The sequence below is a fragment of the Xenia sp. Carnegie-2017 genome, unplaced genomic scaffold, assembly GCF_021976095.1.
Source record: "Xenia sp. Carnegie-2017 unplaced genomic scaffold, XeniaSp_v1 HiC_scaffold_25, whole genome shotgun sequence".
NCBI lineage: Eukaryota > Metazoa > Cnidaria > Anthozoa > Malacalcyonacea > Xeniidae > Xenia > Xenia sp. Carnegie-2017.
Genome location: NW_025813488.1, coordinates 8,702,366 through 8,726,697, shown reverse-complemented (window position 1 = coordinate 8,726,697; position 24,332 = coordinate 8,702,366). Strand labels below are relative to the sequence as shown.

The 24,332-nt window shown below is 35.7% G+C and overlaps 1 protein-coding gene and 2 long non-coding RNA genes across 7 annotated transcripts in view; 2 read left to right on the top strand and 1 right to left on the bottom strand.

Annotated features, from left to right (window-relative positions):
* Positions 1–731: 731 nt before the first annotated feature.
* On the bottom strand, positions 732–1,678 carry LOC124452475. Its single transcript, XR_006950789.1, has 2 exons — positions 1,610–1,678; positions 732–1,229 (listed from the first exon to the last, which is right to left on the bottom strand). It is a non-coding gene; the product is annotated as an uncharacterized LOC124452475 (long non-coding RNA).
* Positions 1,679–9,228: 7,550 nt separating this feature from the next.
* LOC124452474 lies at positions 9,229–11,445 on the top strand. Its single transcript, XR_006950788.1, has 2 exons — positions 9,229–9,628; positions 11,228–11,445. It is a non-coding gene; the product is annotated as an uncharacterized LOC124452474 (long non-coding RNA).
* A 241-nt stretch (positions 11,446–11,686) lies between these two features.
* Positions 11,687–24,332, top strand: part of LOC124452464 — a 36,621-nt gene continuing 23,975 nt past the window's right edge. The window contains exons 1-14 of one of the 5 annotated variants that reach the window (XM_047003013.1): positions 11,687–11,827; positions 13,126–13,212; positions 13,477–13,558; positions 14,014–14,106; positions 14,579–14,821; positions 15,898–15,934; positions 16,024–16,211; positions 16,879–17,198; positions 17,343–17,604; positions 18,651–19,271; positions 20,797–20,883; positions 21,654–21,707; positions 22,138–23,523; positions 24,019–24,261. In XM_047003013.1, the coding sequence (XP_046858969.1) occupies positions 13,486–13,558; positions 14,014–14,106; positions 14,579–14,821; positions 15,898–15,934; positions 16,024–16,211; positions 16,879–17,198; positions 17,343–17,604; positions 18,651–19,271; positions 20,797–20,883; positions 21,654–21,707; positions 22,138–23,523; positions 24,019–24,261 (3,607 nt within the window). In that variant the 5' untranslated portion in view covers positions 11,687–11,827; positions 13,126–13,212; positions 13,477–13,485. Of the gene's footprint in view, positions 11,828–12,814; positions 13,030–13,125; positions 13,213–13,476; positions 13,559–14,013; positions 14,107–14,207; positions 14,290–14,578; positions 14,822–15,894; positions 15,935–16,023; positions 16,212–16,878; positions 17,199–17,342; positions 17,605–18,650; positions 19,272–20,796; positions 20,884–21,653; positions 21,708–22,137; positions 23,524–24,018; positions 24,262–24,332 lie in introns of those variants that run through there. The other 4 variants (XM_047003011.1, XM_047003012.1, XM_047003015.1 and 1 more) reach the window with 4 other exon arrangements.

The window sequence follows — 24,332 nt, the reverse complement described above, 5'->3', positions numbered from 1 at the left end:
TCTTAGTGATGCGAGTGCAACAATAGAATTCATAAGGATTGTTGATCAACTTTTTGACATATTAAACATACGAAGTCCATTTGGCAAATGTTTTAAAAAACCACTTTTTTTATGTGATCACAACACATGGAAAAAAACTTTGGAAAAGTCAATTGAATACCTTTTTTCCCTTAAAACAAACTCTGGTGTTCCTCTGATCAAACATAGAAGAAAAACATTTGTTCTCGGTTTTGTAGTAGCAGCATCGAGCATTAAAGAGTTGGCTCACATTCTCCTTACAAGGGAACATGATCCTTTCAAATACATTCTGACATACAAAATGTCCCAAGACCACCTTGAGCTGCTGTTTGCATGCATACATGGGAAGAATGGCTTCAACAATAATCCAGATATTGTACAATTTAAGTACAGTCTACGAAAAATTCTTTTAAGAAATTCCATCATTGGTTCCAAGCATGCAAACTGTTTGACTTTCGAAAATGAATCTGCTGGTTCTATTTTTTCATTAAAATGGAATAAAAGAAATGCTCCAGCCTTTGAAGTAGAAGAGATGACACCAAAGGACACACAATATGTCAGTAGTTTAGTTTCTGGATTAGAATCATGTTCACTGTCATCATACAAAGAAGCAATACTTGGATATATTGCTGGGTTTCTTGAAAAAAGATAATCAATAGAATCATCTGTACTGAATGTGCAAGAGCTCTTTTGCTCAACTCAAAAAAATCATCATCAGTTCATGATCATAATTATTCACACTTCCAAACTACTACATCTTTATCTTTAATCAGTTTGAAGAATCGTGGTGGTCTTGTTCTCCCTTCTAATGGTGTGACCAAAATAATATTTGCATCTGAAAGAGCTTTTCAAGTCCTCATTCATGAAACTCGTTCAAAAAAACAAAAAATTTCCAGCAGGAGAAACTTGAAGACTATAATGGTTCATCTTATTAACCAAGAGCTTGCAGAAAAGAGCTTGTTTCCTGAACTCAACGAGCATGATGTTGATCACGAAGCAATAACTGAAGATCTACATTCATCACAGCTTATCAAACAGATCATTGAAAAATACATCAATTTACGACTTTCGACCTATGGTAAGCAATATAATAAAGATATCCTCCACAAAACAAAATTGGTGTTCGCCAGCAATCTACGAAGCTTGTTTTATTTCAAGGAATCTAGTCGACTTCGATGAACATCCACACCACAACCAAGGAAATGTAAATCCTAAAAAATAATTAATAGTGGTTTATTGTAAATAGTGAAAATAAGCGCATTTTACAACGATGCAGTCATATTGTTAATAGATCTAAAATTATGTTGTTCAGGTAAAATAATTCATATAAACCGTAAACGTTGTGTTCAAATCAAAGTTCTGGATAGCTGTTATGCGATTTTGTCGCTTTTTCTGTAAATATGTTTTGGTTTACGATAAAAGCATAGAGAACAGCAAAGAAGAAGTAAATTAATAAATACTCACGATTAGTAGTTCATACTTATGTAACTCTCAGCCTTTAGTTTATGGTCGCAAAATACACGTTAAGACCGCTCTATCTCAAGTATTTAAAAATTTTACACATTTTAACAATATTAAAGAAATTACTCACCATTTTTAATGCAACTTCAGTAGAACAGCATCATAAAAACGCTCTCAAAGTCGATTTCTCTCAGCACAGACTTAATCTTTTTATATGCCGCCATTGGGCTTTTGCCACCTTTGCAAATGGCGGCCGCGTAGAAATTTGCCTCACTCATTACTATACAAATTTGGCTGAGTCAGGTATCTAGTAGAATGGGTACTAGATCATTGGGCCTGGACCATTGAGTTCTATAATAACTGGAGCGGCTAACTTTACTGGGGCGAGGTCGCCAAAAAAATGGCGGCCAAAGGACGTATTTCCGCTGAAATGATCGCTTTGCAGAAAAATAATATTCTCGACCTCCCCCTGGTGTCTGTAGTAAATTATAAAGAATTTTTCAAAAACCAACACGATATCACAGAATATGGATATCGTTAGTTCCATATTCTGTGACGATATCTTTTTTGGCCTTTCTTTTATAATGCCAACACTTCAATCGTTCAATTGTTGGATGTCGTAGTTTCCACAAAAAGGAACATATCGCTTCTCACAGGTGAGATAGTTGCTTGGTTTTTTAGTCCGTCGACGATTGAAAACTGAAAAGCAATTATACATGCACTTGAAAAGCCATTAAAATACATATTAAAGATCGTTTTTTTAAGACTGACTTGAACGCCAAATATACTGATGTTTTCCTGTTTTTGTTTATAAAATTCTGCATACTTTTCTGTCATTTGTTAATGCATGAAGTCGTAAATTTACCCATCTATTTGCAAAATAGTTTCCCTAAAGCAAAAAAGTATCAAAACGAAATGATCAGCCCCAAGAGTACCCATGATTTGGAGCAGAGCTTGTTATGTTCTATTTGCTGACAACATGCAGGGAAAACCAAGGAGTAAAGATGACTGGAAGATGTTATTGACCAGGCAGAGTCTGAAAAAAATGATAATGCTGTAAAGATAATTGATTTATTGTCTGCCCTATCCAGAGTTATTTAATTTGATCATGGTCAAATTCTATGGATGGAGACAATGGATTCACTAAGGATGCCTTGAATGCTTTGAAGTTAAAGTTCATGAACCAAAGAAAGATGGCAAGGTTGTGTGTGTGTGTGTCTTAATGAATTGTCAATTCACAAAGATATAAAATGGGAAAGCCATAAAGTTTGTGCCTATATAAACATTTGTACTGAGATTGATGACTTGATACAGATGTGAAACATCAAACTGTATAAGCCATTGGGTTTTATATAACTTAATGTTTAAATCATGTCATATCTTTATCAAAATATTTTAGTTGAGTGTTGTATAAATGTTACTAATATCTAATGCACTACACTGAAGCATTAAAGATTCAGTGATGAAACTTTTAAAGTTACTGCACTGTATATTTCTTCATTATAACAGTTTTTGCTTTAAGAAACAGTTTGAGCTTCTTTACCTAGTAAAGTACAGAATGGAGATTTCTCATATGCATTATTGCTACTTTTTCAAAGAAAAGTTTTTCACTTTTCAAAGCTTTCCTACAAATTTTTTGCTTCTTATTTCTTTTCATGAGATTGATGATATATGGTTAATATAATCCAGTAACTTTATAATTTCTAAAAAGCTTTTAAGCTTCTAGCATAAAAGTACACTATAGGTATTTGATTCATTTGGTTATATTACCTTGCTATGACATATCTACTTGCACTTCATCATTCTTGTATGAACAAAACACCAGATGTGGATACTCAGAGAACAAAATGCACTACCAAATGCTTATGAAATTTATTATTGAGGTGAAAACTGTGTTAATCATTCAAATTGTGTACTTATTTGCAAATATAGGAAAAACAAAACAAAGTGAACAAGAAGGGTAGAAATATTAAAACTACAAATGAATTATAAACACCATTGGAAACATAAGTGTTTTGATGATTATTTGCATTTTGCCCAATTCATATATCAATACAACAAAATCAAAATGTGCTACAACTTTACAAGTATTTGATGCAGTTGCACTTCAGAACATCACAAAAAGATTACTTAAAGTAATTTCTATACAATATTGTTTGTTTTCATTTACCAAACCTATGCAGACTTGAGTCTTTTTGAAATTTAATATGAAACTCAATTACAGAAAATCCGTAAATATCCAGAGATTTAATATTTACTTTTTTAAAGAAACAAGTAAAAATCCAACAATTGTGGCGAAAAAAGCCATTGCCCATTGCATCATGAAAAGAAGCAAAATAGCAATGATAACAAATAAGCTAACTTCTCTCTCGTGAACCGTGGAGATGAACTGTGATATACTTTTTTGTATAGACTAAAGAGTTTAATCGATCAAACAAGTTTGACGCTGGTAAGAAAACGACGCACATCTGCATTCATACATGTGTAGCCGACATATAGGTCTTTCGTCGATAGTTATAAATGCATCCTCGTAGGAGCACATTACTGACAACCACAGTTGACTCGCTGTTATGAATTTAAGGTTTTTATCTTGATTTTCATCAAAAATTTGCTTGCCGAATCCCAAATACACACATACATTTTCCTCGCTCTTTCCTCAGGAGGGAGTGGGAAATTGTGAAATTTTCGGAAAAGCGATTAATTTCGGTAAATCTCAGCGGCAAAGGACGAAATCCGCCATTTTTTTGGCGTCATCAGATATCTAAGGCCGCGCTTGAGATAGCCGCTCCAGTTATTATAGAACTCAATGGCCTGGACCCCGTGGTCAAAAACATGGCGGTAATGGCGGATTTTGGTGGTCAAAACTTCCACTTTAAAAATTTTTTTCAATATTCACTCCCTCCTGATTTCTAATACTCTTTGTATGAACGAAAACAAGTGAGAAAAAAAAACAATTACGATACCGACAGCATATCATGTGAAAATAATGCTTCAGCATTGCGTGAAAAACACAGTACAGACACACATCAAAATAAAGAAAATCGACGGTAGAGAAACGCATATTTTGGATGTAACATTTAAGTTATTTTATGACATTTTAACCTTTTAAAAGTGAAAATCAAACGGCATTCTTTAGTAGACCTGTCAATCTCATCAAACGTATACATTATTTCATGCTTCTGTGTGTTTACTGTTTCTAAACAGTTTGGTGCAACTATTTTTCTTGCTCAAATGGATAAATCTGTGTTAAAATGCTCCTAAGGAAGCGAGAAAATGTTTGCTTCAGTCCTACGACATAAGTCAACTGAAAATTTACCATGGATAAGTATCATAAGTGTATTGTCATTACCTGATAAATCTAATGAAAACTCATAAAGAAAGTATGTTGAACTAGAAGAGCTACAAAAGAAAAAATTCAAAACACCATGACACTGTTGCTTGGTAATTTGTATTTTGTAAACAGCTTGCAGAATCTTGGATCTATTACTGAACAGAACTACATTAATTTTCCATTGAAATTACAAACTTGGAAACTAAAGTGCATTGGTTTCTCTGACAAAACACTGTCTATTGCTGCATGAAGGCAAAATAGTTATTTGACAGTGTAGGTGAAGAAATATCAAGTTCTATAGATATTATTGTGCATTACTTACAGTTTTTTGTAATTGTGTAATATATGTCATGAACAAGATATAATTTTTCAAAAATGCTAACCCCCTTGAGCACTACTACTCTTCTGTTTTGCTTAAACAACTTACAGCTACCAATACTAATTATTTATATGTACAAACTAACATTTGGGAATTAAATGATAAATAACTTGTTAAATCTTTGTATTTTATATCAAGCCTTTGAATTAGTTCCTTTTATCTCTTGGTAAAAAAATATTAATGAAAGACTTACAAATCAAGTTTCTCGAAAATAGTATTTTGTACAAAGAAACTAAATAATTGGAAAGGTCACATGCTGAAGACAGACTTTCCTTCTTTGACTAGGTTGCTTGACCATGAGCAAATTGAAATTTGTTTACAATTTGTTTAGAGAATTTTTTTTATTGATTTCTACTAATTCTTCATAAGACACAAAGAATTTCTTTGCCATCTATTTTTGCTTCTTCTACATTCAACTTCATTGTAACCAATGCATCTGATGTGAATTTGTGGATCACCTGGAATCATACCAAGTATGGATTTAATGAGATGAAACAATAATATGTTTAATTTTTCATGCATATTAATGATATAATCATAAGCCACTGTTGAACAAAAATTTCAAGGTAGAAACAAATCTTAGCACATTGTTCAACACACACTACTTTCATCTTGGTTTTGAAGTATTAACCTGTTTACTATAATAATAAATACTTCATTTACAGAAACGCTAAGTAGTACTTTAAAATTGTTTGCATAAATCCAACTTTCCAATCTCATTATAATTGTCTACACAAAACAGTCAGTCAAATTGAGCAGGCAAACAGTTTAATAGTTATTTTTATTATACAACATATACCATAGTTCTCATTAATTTTGCATGGCACTGCATTCAATTTCAACACAACTCTGTTGTAAACTTTCACTTCATCTTTTCAAAAAAAAACATGAACAAATTATGCCCCATTTTTGGGAGGTAAACTCAATTCAAATCAGGAGAGTTTAGCTTGATGCCTTGATCATGATACAAGATGGATGCAAAACTCGAGAAAAATTGACAGCTTCGCCACGTCTGGCGAGCGATTAAGTGAAGAACAAACAAGACTGGACCAAAATAACTTTAAATTAAAACTTAGTAGTAGAAACACTCTTCAAGTATCGTGTTAAAAACAAAATAGTAAAACTAATACTGTGCTACTTACCGGAGTCAAGAAATGTTCCCTTTTCTGTCGCTATTTCAGCATCCGCAAACCAAAAGTTGGCAGTTTAATAAATAAAGTTTTAAAAAAGTGTTTATGTTAGGAAAATAAATAGTTTTGATATTTTCTATACTCGCTATCGTGGTGGTCAAATCAGGGTGGGCGACAAAAATTTTATTTCATGAGCCCGCGTCTCTCCGCTGACTTTGACCACCAAAATCCGCCATGTTTTTGACCACGCGGCCGCGCGCTAATAATTTATACTAATTTTGTTGACGTTTCCCCTCCAGTTATTATAGAACTCAATGGGCTAGATAGTGAATCACTACGTCACGGTGGGGAAAAAGTGCACCAGTTGGTGCAACAGTCCCGAGTCTCTTTGGCCGAGTGAACCACCTAAACGTCACGAATTTCATTGTTTTTTAGCCTACGTCACGGTGGGAAATCGCTGCTGACTGTTGCACTTAAGCCATTGAGTTCTATAATAACTGGAGCGGCTATCTCAAGCGCGGCCTTAGATATCGGATGTTGTAAAAAAAATGGCGGATTTCGACCGTTGCCGCTGAGATTTACCGAAATTGACCGCTTTTCCGAAAATTTCACAATTTCCCACTCCCTCCTGAGGAAAGAGTGAGGAAAATGTATGTGTGTATTTGGGATTCGGCAAGCAATTTTTTGATGAAAATCAAGGTAAAAACCTTAAATTCATAACAGCGAGTCAACTGTGGTTGTCAGTTATCTGCTCCTACGAGGATGCATTTATAACTATCGATGAAAGACCTATATGTCGGCTACACATGTATGAATGCAGATATGCGTCGTTTTCTTACCAGCGTCAAACTTGTTTGATTGATTAAACTCTTTAGTCTATACAAAAAAGTATATCATAGTTCATCTCCACGGTTCACGAGAGAGAAGTTAGCTTATTTTTCATCATTGTTATTTTGCTTCTTTTCATGCAATGGGTAATGGCTTTTTCGCCACAATTGTAGGATTTTTACTTGTTTCTTTAAAAAAGTAAATATTAAATCTCTGGATATTTATGGATTTTCTGTAATTGAGTTTCATATGAAATTTCAAAAAGACTCAAGTCTGCATAGGTTTGGTAAATGAAAACAAACTATATTGTATAGAAATTACTTTAAGTAACCTTTTTGTGATGTTCTGAAGTGCAACTGCATCAAATACTTGTAAAGTTGTAGCACATTTTGATTTTGTTGTATTGATATATGAATTGGGCAAAATGCAAATAATCATCAAAACTCTTATGCTTCCAATGGTGTTTATAATTCATTTGTAGTTTTAATACTCCTACCTTTCTTTTTCACTTTGTTTTGTTTTTCCTATATTTGCAATATAAGTGCACTATAATTTGAATGATTAACACAGTTTTCACCTCAATAATAAATGTCATAAGCAGTTGGTAGTGCATTTTGTTCTCTGAGTATCCACATCTGGTGTTTTGTTCATACAAGAATGATGAAGTGCAAGTAGATATGTCATAGCAAGGCAATAAAACCAAATGAATTACATACCTATAGTGTACTTTTATGCTAGAAGCTTAAAAGCTTTTTAGAAATTAGAATATTATTGTATTATATTACCTCTATATCATCAATCTCATGATAAGAAATAAGAAGCAAAAAATTTGTAGAAAAGCTTTGAAAAGTGAAAAACTTTTCTTTAAAAAAGCAGCAATAATGCATATGATAAATCTCCATTCTGTACTCTAATAGGTAAATAAGCTCACACTGTTTCTTAAAAAAATATAAGAAATATATAAGAAATATACAGTACAGTAACTTTAAAGGTTTCATCACTGAATCTTTAATGCTTCAGTATAGTGCATTAGATATTAGTAACATTCAAACAACACTCAACTAAAATATTTTGATAAAGATACGACATGATTTAAACATTAAGTTACATAAAACCCAATGGCTTATACAGTTTGAAGCTTCACATCTGCATTGAGTCATCATCAATCTCAGTACAAATTTTTACATAGACACAAACTTTATGGCCTTCTATTTTACATGTTTGTGAATTGACATTTCATTAAGCATCAAAACACACACAACCTTGCCATCTTTCTTTGGATCATGAACTTTAACTTCAAAGCATTCAAGGCATCCTTAGTGAATCCATTGTCTCCATCCATAGAATTTAACCATGATCAAATTAAATAACTCTGGATAGAGCAGACAATAAATCAATTATCTTTACAGCATTATCATTTTTTAAGACTCTGCCTGGTCAATAACATCTTCCAGTCATCTTTACTCCTTGATCTTCCCTGCATGTTGTCAGCAAATAGAACATAACAAGCTCTGCTTCAAATCATGGGTACCGTTGGGGATGATCATTTCTTTTTGATACTTACTCACAGAGCAAAATGTGTGCAGGGTCGTTTTTGCTTTAGGGAAACTATTTTGCAAATAAATGGGTAAATTTACGATTTCATGCATTAACAAATGACAGAAAAGTATGCAGAATTTTATAAACAAAAACAGGAAAACATCAGTATATTTGGCGTTCAAGTCAGTCTTACAAAATACGATCTGTAATATGTATTTTATGGCTTTTCAAGTGCATGTAGAATTGCTATTCAATCGTTGACGGACTAACAAAACAAACAACTATCTCACCTGTGAGAAGCGATATGTTCCTTTTTGTGGAAACTACGACATCCAACAATTGAACGATTGAAGTGTTGGCATTATAAAAGAAATGCCAAAAAAGATATCGCAACAGAATATGGAACTAACGATATCCATATTCTGTGATATCGTGTTTGTTTTTGAAAAATTCTTTATAATTTACTATAGACACCAGGGGGAGGTCGAGAATATTATTTTTCTGCAAAGCGATCATTTCAGCGGAAATACGTCCGTTGGCCGCCATTTTTTTGGCATCTCGCCCCAGTAAAGTTAGCCCCTCCAGTTATTATAGAACTCAATGCTTAAGCCCACGAACACCAAAATTTCATTCTGACTTGTGCACTTGAGCCAGCGTTATAAATCTTCAAACCTTCAAAATTATAATTACATGACTATCGCATTTGGCTTATTTATATCTTGAAGTCATCATGGCTGAAAGTAGGCATATATACGATTTTGGCTCATTGATTCAAGACAGTTAAACCAGCGAGATTTCTTCTGTAAGAAAGGATTATGAAGCAAAAGTCTCTGCTGCCATTCCGACTAAAACAGACCTGTTTCGAAAAGGAAAGCTGGCGAGAGATCTTAACGCAGAGTTGATTATCCCTAACCATATGGGAGATAATTGGCGGGCTTTAAAGTAAGTAGCTTGAAGTGCTTACTGCTTACTATGCTTGACATTGTAATGCATAGCTATAGGTCTATACTTGTATTTATTTAATGCTTATGGCTTACTCTCTTTGATGTCAGGAATATGATGGGAAGGGGCACATGGGGTGTTTATTCCCTGTTGAATTTATTTAAATTTCAAAGCATCCTGACCTGCATTAACCTATTAAATCGAAATTTACTGTATTCTATTTTACAATGTCAATTTTCAAACTCCATGTCCAATATTGTTGGCTCAATGAAATTTAGCCAGTAGTATAATGCAATGCTTTGGATTTATGCCATAACTAGTGTGCACATAATTATGCATGTTGTTGTGCCAAGTTTATAAAGTGTCATATAACATAAGATCACAAAACATTTTAGTCACAACTATATGTTTGAATTTGGGTATTCCTGCATATTTATACTTGGGTATTCCTGCACATTTATATTCTTTGGGTTAAAGTCACTGGTAGAAGTCTCTACGTACTTCCTGGAGAAATCACCACTGTAATTCTGCTCACATGGATATTGTGATTTCAAAGTTACTTAATATACATAAAAATATAAGAGCTAATAATTTAATATTACATTACTTCAGGATATTTCATAGATATTTAAATATTCCATGTAATATGTTGTAATATGTGCTCAATGTGACAGACAGAGAGGGCACATTTTTCATACATTTTGCTTGTTTATAAATACTAACTTTCTGAGCTATGCAATGTGTTGAATGTAAGAGCTATGCTGGACCAACCATGTTATTCATTAGAGTTTTTCATTTTCAAATTGCATGCCTAATATTGTCAATTCCCTGAAATTTAGCAAAGCAAACTGTAATTACATATTATTTCAGCCACAACAATTCCTTATTATTTCTTCCACACCTAGCTTGATAATGACTTTCATATGAAGTTGAAATATTGCTTTGAATCTTCTCTGTTGCTGTTATAACTGGAATCTTGAGTTTACAAGATGATGTTTTTTTTTGAGTGTATGCTCTCATTTACAATCATGCACAGTGTGCCAAATTTCTAAATTTACCATAAAACATTATGATCACAAAAGGGTGGGTACACAACAAAGCATTTCATTTACACAGATATGATGTTACTGTATTGTCTTTACATGATTATTATTATCTCAAAATTACCCACTATACATAAAGATATTAGAGCAACAGTTCTATATTGTAATTCTTTAACATATTTCATTGTATATTACACCACCATATTTTATTTTTGCATATGTGCATATGTGCATATGTGCATCCTGATCCTTATGTATAGAAGTCCTCACCATTGCTATTTGATTAAAGCTAGGAAGGCACATAGTATTAGCTATTAGGTACGTACTTATACTCCCCTTGAAAGCTGGTCTCATGAATTTGGTTGGGAAAGTATAGCACTGGCATTACCATGCTTAGATTCAATTATCTAAAAAAATATTTATGGATTGTTAAAGGCAACCCAAAAAATTACACTTTAAGGCTTGATGAATGTTCCCCTAAAAGGCTTTTCTTTATCAACATAGAGTCAATAGTGATTTTATTCAATAGACTTTCTAATTTTTATTGCTTGTGTAGAACTAGAGGTGATGGTAACTGCGTGAAAATTTCTTTGCTATATCTACGTATCTTTTTCTGCTCTTGGAGGAGTGATATTATCAATGAAAGAAGAGAATAACATTTATCATTACTTGTTGCCTGCTTTTGGTACGATGATTACATCGTGAACATTTCTTTGCTATATCTACGTATCTTTTTCTGCTCTTGGAGGAGTGGTATTATCAACGAAAGAAGAAGAATAACATTTATTACTACTTGTTGCCTGCCTTAAGTACGATGATTACATCGTAAACATTTCTTTGCTATGTCTACGTATCGTTTTCTGCTGTTGGACCAGTGGTATTATCAACGAAAGAAGAAGAATAAGATTTATCATTACTTGTTGCCTGCCTTTGGTACGATGATTACATCGTGAACATTTCTTTGCTATGTCTACGCATCTTTTCTGTTGTTGGACGAGTGGTATCAAGTGTGATTAATGGTCAAAAACTTGTGCTTCGTTTGTGAGATATAAAAGGTTTCTTTGCGTTTCACGACAAAAAATATGCCAAGCTTCTACCTTTTCAAAATCACTCGTGGATTGGAATGATACCTTCCTGATTGTAAGTTTTGGCGAAGGTATGAAACTTGATAAATCAAATAGTAGTAATGAAAATGTTTAAAGGTTAATGGAATTTTAGATTTTATATCATTGAAATTTGCGAAAAGTTTACAAACTAAGTAAAGCCAAGTTTTTTTTAAATTCTGTTGTCAAAACGCAGGAAATCGCATTTCCGACGGTCTAAAACATAAAATTTTCCGGGGGCATCCTCCCAGACCCCCCTACAGAGCTAGCGCCTTTGGCGCTCGCAGTGGTGCATCAGTCACGAAAATTGCTGGATCCGCCCCTGAATATAACACACTTCGAACTTGTTAGATTTGTCTAACAAATTGCGATTTATTACGGGTCATTGATAAAGAATATTAAATTTAGAAGTTGCAGGTCGTGATGGATCTATGAAAAAGGAAAGTAAATTTACTATTACATGAATTTTTCAACCACGTCATGCGACGTGTTTGACGTAGTCTCAAAAAAGGTTCTAAATTAAAACCTGGATGATCGAAAATAGTGCTGTAAACTAATTTCTTACAGAATGAAGAAATATATATACTTTCTTTGTTTAAAACGACATCGTAGTCGCGACTACGATTTTTTTACAAAACATCGTACTCAGATTGATGACGGCTACGTGTTGTTGTTGTCCCAACAATGTTTTCGCGCCAGAATGACGTAAATCGTACTCGTTGTCGTACTCGTAGTCGTACTCGTAGTCGTACTCGTAGTCGTACTCGTAGTCTTTGCTAAAGCTTCCTAATGGCGGCGATCATGCAGGCTTCGAAGATGGCGGCCAAGTTAGCCTTCCAGTTATTGTAGAGTTCATTGGGAACCCCTTAACCTGATTGGCTGGAAAAAAAGTGAAATCCAAACAAGGTTTCTTGAAAACATTGCGGCAGTTGTCATGTATTTGTTGTAAGTAAACCAAAGCAAGCAAAGATTTGCACAATTGCAATCGTGTCAAATTCAAGAGTTACAAAAATAATGCAAAGAATAAAAGCACAACAGCAAGTAGTGTTTTCGAGATGAATGTAAACATCGGACCGCGCATTGAGACTCCTGAAACGATAGTTACGAAGCGACACATAGTGTCATCATAGAGCTAGACGGCGTTAAGATTTCAAAGTATTTTTTTAGCAAGTAATATGATAGTTTCTAGCTCGTGGCTATTCCTATATTAATCCTTGAAACAGGTTGAGTGCCTTACGCTTGACTTGATACGCAGGTAAATCCCGCATCGACATCTGCCGACAAAATACTTTAGTCTTCAACAAAATACTGTAAAATACTAAAGTACTCAAATATATTCCGTTGATTGTAGTCTATTCGACCAGTGACAAGATGAAATGATAACTGTATCAAGAATTATCGTTTTGAAATGTAGACTGACAAAACGCGTTCATTTAAGGTAATTTAAAGTAGCTAGATATAACACATTTCATGTTGCAACTCATTTATTGGAGATTATTTTTCGAAGTTTGCGATGAATGACAGTCTGTATGTCCTTTTTCATTGGTTTATATTATCTGCTGTCGAAACTCGTCAAACAACGATGCGTTTGGTGACTGTGTTGCCTAAAATATACACAGTAAAGCTCAAAGTTTTGGGGGAAATGCAAAGTTCATCGTTGCCGTGATTTATCAAAGAAAATTTTTTCTTGTTAAATAACTAGAGCGCAAGAATGCGAAGAATTTCGTATCTTCTTGGTCTATTTTCCGTTATCCTTTTGGAATATCCTCTGCAACTAGTTAAAGGTACGATGAGACTAAACGCACCATTCAGCCATAAAAGCAAATTTGTATGATATGTGTGGCATTGTGCCTACCAAAATTCCTCTGAATTAAACCACTTTACAGATGTAGCTACTATTTTTTCACAAAAAAAGTCATCCATGGCTTTTGAAATCGAAGGAAACAATATAACGAAAACGAGAAGTTTAATGCAAATGAAACGGAAAACTGAAATTTGCTTTTGGTAATTCGAAATAATCGCCGACTAATTTCTGAGGAGATTTTTCTGTTAGCTACATAATACATTGCTTTTGATCTTTAGCGCGACATTTTCGATACATCACAAATTTTAAAGCGCCTATAAATGTGAGCAAAGACAGTGTGTATAGGACTTAATTAATCTGTACTGTAGAGCTTCAAATATTTGTGAAGAAACTCCATGGGCGTAATCAATCGAAAACGACTCATGTACTTTTTAGGAAACGGTTATCTCATTGATCGTGATTTAATCGCGAAGAGCGACGGTTTTAAATTCAACGTTCATCGTGGAACTGGAAAAGTTAAGGGGAAAGGTTTGGAAAAATTGTTCAAAGTATTTTCATTCCTCATTTTGTCGATAATTATATAATACAGAGTTTAAGTTTGACTTATTCCGATACCAATACCAAATGACGTGAGGCGCATGCGTAGTGCTTTGGCAGTCACCACTACCGAAGTCAGCATGTTTTTGGAAGTGGATATGAACGTTTTGTCAGGTAAAATGTAGTCTTAGAAACCTTTTTTGGATGGTTTTTCCAGCTAGAGATGTAAAAGATTCGTTTATTTGCTCAGATAAAACATGTCTGACTCCAAAGGTTTACAGAACATAGATTTTTTACTTCATCATTTTATTATTGATAGCTTTAGTGTTTTTCTCTACAACTTAACACTTAAAATTTCCCACTACAGAAACGAAAACGGAGGTGACGTTTACGTATTTGTATTGGTATCAGAAGTCGCACTTAAACTTTCAAACCCCGTCTGACATCGTTTCCCCTTTTACAGGATTTCACAGCCTCGGATGTTGGAAGGACACTTGGGCAAGAGCACTTCGAGTGCTAGAGAGACGCCATCGACTTTTGATGGATGTAAATTACAAGTTACGCGAAGATCCGCTTAGAAAATGTGCCATCGCTGCATTGGACAACAAGATGGAGCTCTTTGCAATCGAAAATGGCGGACAGTGTCTTGGTGACAGTGAAATTTCGTTATCTTATCGAAAATATGGAAAAACGACAACTTGCAAAGGTAAATATTCCAATAAAACTTGTAAGAGGATTCATTGAGGATTGTTATCGAAGATTTCCCATTAGATCACAAGAAATGTATAATTTCTGTACATTATCCTAGAGATCTTAAAAGGTTTATAACATCAAATTTTATCATAGTCATTTTTGATTGCGTTGCGAAGGCAATTTAAATTTACTTAATAACTTCTGTAATAGAATTGTATCATTTTATTTGTTTTTGGAGATTTGTATTTTTTTATTTCATATTCAATTCACATCGTTATGACATCAAATTGCATAGTTAGCATTAGGAAAAACTAGTTTATGTGGACAGTTAGCATATTAAAATATCTAATTTTGCATTGTCACAAACACTCTTCTAGCTTCATTAACTAACAACGTAAAAAGATTTTGGTCTTTAAAACATTATTGTGTTCTGTGATGTCAACACGATGTCATTTGCGTAAAGTAAAAGTTAAATATTTCAAAAAAAATGTAAAGGTCAATTATACTGAAGAGGTTGTAAAGTTTTTTTATATGTTCTTTGCATTACAATAGCAAAAAATTGCAATAAAGTCGCACCAACCGGTGGCATTGCCCGGATGTCTTGTAATTGTGAGCATGATGGGATTGCGAAAGTTCCATCGGAAAGAATAAGGTTCAATGAACATGCTTACGTTGCTCAATGGAAACGCCAAGTTTCCTGCTTTCCATTTCCCATAGTTTTTACTTTTCTAAATGTTCATTTCGGAGATTTTTTCAATCAGGTTTTTTACAACTACTTAAGGTTCGCAGTCGACATTTAAGTAATGAAAATACTATTTCAATGTAAGAGATATGTTGTTTGCAAGAAGGATTGGTTTTGGGGGTCCTGAGAAAAAATACTCTGCTGTTATCCATGATATTAGCTAGTGAACTACTAGGTGGCAAAAAGCTGCTAACGTGAAATGATACGTCATTACTATCACGTGACATGGTACGCCATCATCACAAGACACAACACGTCATTACTATCACTTGGCATGACACTTCATTACTATCACATGACATGTCACGTCATTGCTATCACGTGACTTTCATTGTTCGTTTCAGAAGACGGTTACGGAGGACCCTGGGGCATGCAAGTTTACGGGTATGAATACAGAGTAAAAAGATCATTTTATGAAATACAGCTACTATATTCAGAAAAGATCGATTTTAAGTTTGCTTTGTGTTATACAGCTTTACAAATTTTCGCAATGGTGGATACAGTAAATGGTCCGAATGGACGTCTTGTAGTAAAACGTGTGGGAAAGGGATACAGAAACGATATCGGACGTGTATGAATCCATCCCCTGCGCGTGGTGCGCGAAACTGCGATGGACTGGGACCGAACATCGAAATAAAACTATGCGAATCATATTGTTTAGGTAAAATTGTGTTAGGTTGTGTATGATAGCATCGTTACAAAGTGAGACTTATTGGGGCGTTTTGCATCATCAACTTGAACCTTTACTTCATAAAGAAACATTTTTTCGAATAAGTAAAACTTTCCAACTACAAAGAGTTGACATTTTCTAAATGAAAGCAGGAGTTGATGCGGAAAGCTTGATGAGCCACTCTCTAAAAGAGAATGAAAAAGGCTAATGTCAAGCATTTCAGGTTTTTAACAATCAATCTTCGTTCGTAGACACAGCCATGACTCTATGCACCAAGTAAAACATAAGACAATTGAAGAATTGCAAACATCTTTCAGATCATCAGTGTAGTTTCACAAACGTCTCCGAGATTTCCATAAGTAATTGCCAACACGAAAAACATATTTTGTTTTTTTATAAATTAAGAACTATACAAAAACTGACAAATTTAAGACAAACGTTTTAATTTTTCCTCTAACATGTATTCATGATTGATTTGCAAATTCTCTTAGATTGATTTAATTGATTGAACACAGATTAGTTCGCACAGGTTCATACAAACTCAACCTTAGACCAATCAGCGCACGCGACGTATTGTTGTTACTTTATCAAACTGCATGGTCGACAGATGCCAGTGTTTTCGATTTTACCCAAATAATGTGCTGCCATTTCTATGCAGGTGAACTGCGCGATGCTACACAGGATGGGAAATTTTCTAAAACAACCGAAAGAGCAGAGTTTTTGATTGACGCGGAGAACAAAAATGAAAGTTATGGGAGCATTAAGAAACATGATAATGGAGTTCGGGGTGATGAAAACAACTACGATGTAGACAAACTATCAAAAAATTTCCCAAAAGGTTTTTCGCTTGAATCTTTTAGAGACTTTCCCACTGTAAATGAAGAAAGGGCGGATGACAATGAGATGATCGAACCCTTATATTTTAAGTCGATTTCCAGAAAAAACGATGACCACGCTTCAAAAAGTGAAATGGAAGCCGTGAGTACTTTGTGTAGTATTTGTTCATGAAGACACGAAATATAGACGTGAGTTTGTCATGGCAACCCACTAAGGCAAAACGTAAAAGAGAATTTCTAGTTTTCTATTGTTCTTATAATGTACGGAATACTTTCACCACTGTAGAAAAAAGATTCACATCGCTCGAACCTGCAGACATCGTTAAATGGTGGCGAGCTCATGCCCATTCCCCCATCACAGAAAGACAAGAATTCGCGTTTTCGGGACCGTGTTCGGATTGCAACCGATATTAATCGCACACTCAAGAAAATTGATGACGGATTCCGATTAAAACATATTGATGTTAAGGAGGAGAAACGAGGTGGAAAAAATGACGAGGAAAGAGCAGATAAGAGACTCTTGGAAGGATGTGTGTGTCCTGTGGTGTGTGAGTGACTTACGAAATACTTGATTTAAGAATATTATACCACATAGTTGCGAAAAAGCGCGCATTTCGTGTCTATCATTTTATTACTCTATCTTTGCATAAAATGCTTATGTATTAGTCTGCCATTAACTAGCTTCCTCTTCAAATTATTGAAACTATTAAAAAGAAGAAAAATAACAAGTTGAGAGATCGTGAAATGCAAGCCCCACCACTTCTAGCCGAGGCTAGGATAAAACTCGTATTCGCTTGCAGTTGTTTACGGCTAAGGTAAACTTTACATGAAACAATACGACTGCAAATTTACTCGTGCCATTCCCTCGTACACGGTCTAAATTCGCACTCGAAGTGGCAGTCGCACTTCATGTGAAAGCTCTCCACTGGCCGGAACGCTGAGACTTAAAATCACACAAGGAATCAAAATTTTCATTTCGACTTAAAGTGCCCCCATCAGCAAAAACTTTTATTTGCGATAACAAAACTAGGTGTAATGTCTAACGTATCCGTGAAATTTTTTTTCAATTTGGTCAAATCCTCATCTTGTAATAGCGGTTTTATGTTGCCTTTCAATTGACCTTGTCCGTCGTGGCATGGAGCCTGGGTCTAGCCGAGTTCTGACGTCATCCAAGATTGTTGATACATATATCTTGTATTGAGAAGTCCCTTGCATTACGTCACAAGAGTAAGTCGTTCCAGACTTTTTGGACGACGGACAAGGTTCATTAAAAGGAGCATTTTGCCAATTTTGAACGGCGATAAAAATGCTACGATTCGACCAACTTAAAAACTTTTTCCAGTGACAGATTAGAAATCACACCCAACTCTGACATCACAAATAAAAATTTTTGCTCAAAAGGGCACTTTAAACGATGAAATAAAAGGTGACAACGTCGGCTTAAAACGTCAACAAGAGATATTCACTTTCCTATGTAAAAGAGCTTTCTGTATCATCTCAATGAAATCATTTGACGAAGCGATGATTCTGCAAGCGAAAATGTTTTAACGACACGATAAGCATTTTGAAGAGACGTATTTTCCTTTCATTTCAGCGTGCAATCATCTCGCCGACACAGGAATGTTCATTGACAACACGAACGTGACTGACATCAATGATCTCAATGAAATGAAAGCTTTCGCCAAAGGACTGGCTATTGGTTTTAGGACGAGGTACAAAGATGTACTTATGGGGATCATAGCCAACGGTATGAAGCGTTCCGATGTTGATGCATCTACGACAACGACGATGAACGCAAGGGATTGGATCCAAAGCTTCGAAAAAAGTCGTGAAAATTGGAAACCGACCTCGAATATTCCAGAAACGCCTCAGTATCGATCTTCGAGGCAACATTTCTCTAGTGACCCGGCAACCGGGGTTGACAGTAAGGCATATAAGCGGGCAGAAGCGTACATGTTGGTCAAACAGAAGCTACCGGTTCCGCCAATACTCAATGACGTTCTTTTTGTGCTGGTCAGCGGTTCCTATAGCGATGTTGAAGTGCATGCGCCGATTAAAGAAATGAAGGCGGCGGGAACAAAAATCGTCGTAATTGGCGTGGGGCTTGGCGCCAAGATTGGAAAGCTCGCATCGCAAGCTGACGATATTTTCATGGTACCCCCCGGAACTGGAAATGCAATAGTCAATGCCATTGTTTATGCAGTTTGTAAAAAATGTAAGTACTCGTAAGTGTAGCGTTGTGTTTGTTTCTTGGGTTAGGGGTGACTTTCAAATACATTGTTTCTCAGTTGCTCTTTTTTATTATGTATTTTAATACCAGGTAAGTGTAGAACTTTCCTCGTCTGTTACATCAACTTTGTACGCAAGGCAGGTAAGCATACTGAAATGTTTTTTTACGACTCGTTGGATGTATGTGAACGGTTTTTAGAAAAACAAGATTAGATGGACTAACCATCGAACGTTTCATGATTTCATAACCGCATTTGAAGATGTTCATCAATAATTGATTGACAAACAGTTTACTATTATTTCAGCCATGGGGTTTCTTCACGGTTTCGACTAACTTGCAGCCAATCAGATGTATTTCTAAATCACTGTATATGGCTATTGCGTTTCTTCCTTTTTATATGAATTTATTATTTACCCTGATTATAGTATAGTGAGAGAACTGTCTTGAATTTTGATTATGCAAAGGATGTAGTTTTAAAGGGCCTGTGACTCGAAAACTGTGCTATTCAGATTATATTTTCATTGAACATAACTTTGAAAATGACAGTGTATCCTCTAAAACAGTTTATTCATGTCACTTTTTAGTCTGAAGATATTGTAGTTTGTGTATCGTACGCTTTGCACAACTTGTAACGTCATATTGCATAATGAGAATTTGAAATAGCAGGTATATTTGCTGATATGTTACTTCAGGCGCGCAGAGTTCCCTTCTCTGAAGATGACTACCGCTAAGGTTGTCGAAACATCAGTCAACATCATCAACAGCAAAAGTCCTTCTCAGGTCTCTAGTAACCTGGACGATCAACATCCACAAACATGTAGAGTTCCCTTCTCTGAAGATGACTACCGCTAAGGTTGTCGAAACGTCAGTCAACATCAACAGCAACAGTCCTTCTCAGGTGTCTAGTAACCTGGACGATCAACATCCACAAACATGTAGAGTTCCCTTCATTGTGAAGTGTTTATGGCATAAACAATTGTCTCATCATTTCATCCAAAAGTTGCCTTGAAATTAAAGGATGTTTGACATTTTGCATTGCCTCGTTATGCAAAATGACGTCGAAAGTTGTGGAAATCGAACATTACATAAACTTCAATATCTTGAAAATGAAAAGAGATATGCATAAACTGTTCTAGAAAATGCATTGTCATTTTAAAAGTCCTGTTCGATGTAAATGTAATTCAAATAGTAAAAATTTCGAGTCATATGCACTTTAAGTTACTTGTGACTTCTGACCCATATATGTGAATGCATGAAAAGTTGTGCAAAATGTCGGGGGGAGATAAGCCCCTAAATCAAATTTCAGGAGGAGAGATTGAGCCTCTCGGCCCCCATATACTGTACGCCGATGTAAGTAGTCGTTAACTGAAAGGCTCGACATCAAAAATGGTGTTGCACATCTTATGCAAAAATGAGCAAATCTTTTGAAGGGAGCAATACCTTTTCTACAGACCTACTGACTCTATCATTCCCATCTAAATTAACTTTTTTTTGCAACTCGTACTTCCAGATCTTATGGGGAAACCTGGTCCGAACATCATGCCATGTCCATGTTTGGCAAAAGCGATAAAGAAAACTACAGCTTCTGAAAAACCTGGTAAGACATCAAGTTTGCTAATTTTCGTTTTGATAGTGGAAGTTTCGATCTCGATTGACTGCGCCATTGTGATGAAGATGTATGTTGGTATGGTGTAAATTTTGTCTCGTGCGACCCTCAAAAAAAAAACGAGAAAAAACTGTTTTAGAATTAGAGCACTGAAGCCGGAAGTTCTTCCGAAATCAAACGTTGACACTTGGTGAGTTGTCTGCCGAAATGCATGGTGGGTCAAATCTTTAAAAAAGTTCTTTTCAGAACTTTCGGTTTAGTGCTTTAATTCTTAAACCGTTCTTTTTAGAACTCTTGGGTTTCTCTTGGATTTCCTTTGTGCTTTTTTCGGTTTTCTCTTGGGTTGCTTTGTTTTTCTTTGCTTTCAAGCAATTCACAACGGCAGTTGCGCTTTGCAATAATAGACATAACATGCTGGACCAAATTTACGCGGATGTATGACCGACCGGCTTTATTCATATATGCACTGATTTCTATTGAAATTCTGTTGAAGTCAATTATGATTCAACACTTCTCCCCTCCCTTTCCTCCCCTCCCCCTCCCCATGTATCAATCTTTTGCGGCTTTTGTTTGATACGCCAATGTTTTAATGGAGAATATACAGCCAGCTGTTTGTAAATTTATAGGAGACATAAATTTCTCTATCTAAATTCGACCGATTAGGTTTCGTTTATAGGACCCGTAAAACGAAAGTTTTTCTATTTAAATTATATCTTCATTGAAGAAAACTCATTTCAGTCATATCTCTTTTTATTCTTCAGATATTGAAGTTTTGCGACGTCCGATTTATGGAGAAAGCAACGTCACATTTCATAGTAAGAATTTGAATTATTAAGAATATTTACTGAAATGTCACATCGACATAACAGAGTTCCTGTCGTTATATAAAGTTGCAGGCAACTCAAGGTATTCATACATATGCAGCGACTCATAATGCAATGTGACGTCACTTCCTGTAGAAATCAGACATCACAAAACTTCAATATCTTGAGAACGAAAAGAGATATGACTAAAGAGTTTTCGAAAGCCATTTTACGAGTTCTTTTCGATGAAACTATGATTTAATTTGCAAAATTTCCGTTTTAGCCATGCAGCTTTAGTGGAACTGATTTTTTACTGAGGAAGATTCTGGAACGAGTGGAATCTTTCAATGAGTGTTTTTATGCGTTTTTCCTGTCTATTGCGTTATGTTTTGGTATAAATCATGCGGTCGTTGACTTTAAAAGTTTACTGATTTATTTTAAGTGGAAACGAACAAGGAGGTGACAATGACAAAGTACCAAACAGGGATGTTTCAAACTAGCAATGTAGCCAATGGCGATACTTTATATAACATGGCGAAACCTTCAGGGACCGAAATTATTTCACCGGCACAATACTCCGCGTCATCCGATCAAAACACGCCCTTCACAGGCATATCGTCGCCATCCATGCCGCCCGCAAAACCCTCCGGGTCTGATGCGGTCCAGCCCAATAATCAGGTCTCGCATATGGCACATGAAACAACATCCGGGAGACCGGCGAACACAATCATGCGCGTAAATGACAATCTACAGCCAATATCCAAAGTTTTGTCGACACTTGGTGAAAACATCAACAAGGCTCATGAAAATGGTAAACTGAAGAAAGGCGGCAAAGATATGGGCGGTCATATACAAAGGTTGTTAAAAACCATTGGATTGTTAAAATCCCAGGTGAACGAGTTGCGGTTGAATCACGAGCAGACCGACGGAGTTCCTACCACCCAATCAGATGCACGGTATGAAAATCAAAGAGGATCAGTCGGAAATACAGTTGACCGCAAAACAGAAAATAAAACGTCCACTCATCGAGTATCACCTGGCAGAAAATTACCGAAAACTGCGGGGATTCAATTGCCTTCGAAAAACAGTACTTATTTAAAAATACCATCGTTGACGTTGAGAATTGTCGATGAAAAAAACGTACAGCCCGGTAAGGAGGCCGTATTTCATATCAAAGGAAAAGGTCAAGTCGTGCACTTTGCCAAGCCATTAGAACGCTATCAGGCCGACGCGATTGGTCCAACACCTATCAATGGCGTTAACGCGCCGAGTTCAGCTTACGAGCCACCAAAGAGCGCTCATTACGCAGGCGCGCAAAAGTTTAAAAAGATTTCAGAAAAGATACAACAGAGCATTCTCGATTCGACACAACACACGCAGGGTTTGGGCGAACCGTTAAAGATCGATGTTCATTCTCAACCATCGATTGTAATGCCCATGTTGCCTTTCGATGTCAATGAAACAAGCGCAGCCAAAAACAACACACAAATCACGAACTCAGTCAACATGGCGTCAAGTGATGGGAGGAATCATAAAAATAAGTGGACAGTGTCCATGAACGTACCACCGTTTTTCGTTGCCTTGGCGACAAAAAACACGACAAAACATGAAAGAAATACTTTCGTTGGACTGGCACGGAATCAGGAAAGGCAAAAGTGGAATGAACCATTTTCAAAGTCCAGTGCCCTGAGATGGGATGATTTCAGGCAACGTCAAGATCAAGGTCAAGATCAAGGTCAAGGTCAAGGTCAAGCTGCAAACTTTGAACGTCGCTTAACTGCAAAAAATACGGCAAATCGGTTCACACCTGTTAAGTCAAATTTACCAGGTGAGATGATGAAGAGTGTTTTGATAAAGATTTTCGGCATAAGTAAACTGATTTTGAATTGACATCTTGTATGTTATGTAGAAAAAGGAGAGAGAGTTTATTTGGGTTTAGATTCCTTTGGTTAACATTGAATTGATAAGAGAATATTTTCTTTAACTTTTTTTAGAATTACATTTCAGAACCTATGATTAAAAGCCCAATCTCCTGGATATTTAAAAATCGTGTCAAGCTGAGGCAGGGACGCTATCTTGAAAGGTGGCAAAAATCAAAACTTTCAATCGAAAACATGTTGAAAAAAGTGTACCAAGACTATCATATCTGCAACTTATATCAACGCGGAAGCAGATTTCATTCGTAAATATTGTCAGTTCTGCCACATTTCAAGATAGATTACGGCTTGCCTCACTTGTAACTCTAAAATTTTCGCGGAGTGAGGTATCTAGAAGATTGGGTTCTAGGTCATTGTTCAGAACTGACGTATAGTCCGTTGTTTAGACTGCAATATAAATCTGGGTTTCGTCGTTGACGGATCTGCGAGCGTTGAAGGAACCGGAAGAGGACATTTTCTGAAAATGATCAACTTTGTCAAAGGCGTGATACACCACTTTGTCGTCCTCTCCCAACAGGTTCACATAGGGACACTAGTGTACAGCACGAATACAAACGTCATCCTGTCGTTTGGAACAGCAGGAACAGAAAGGGTTGTTGATGAATTGCTAGATAGCATTAATTATCCAGGTGAGTCTGTGCTTACTTCCTGTGGTAGATGCGTTAAAGAGTGCTTTTATGCTGGGCTATCATGAAACCGT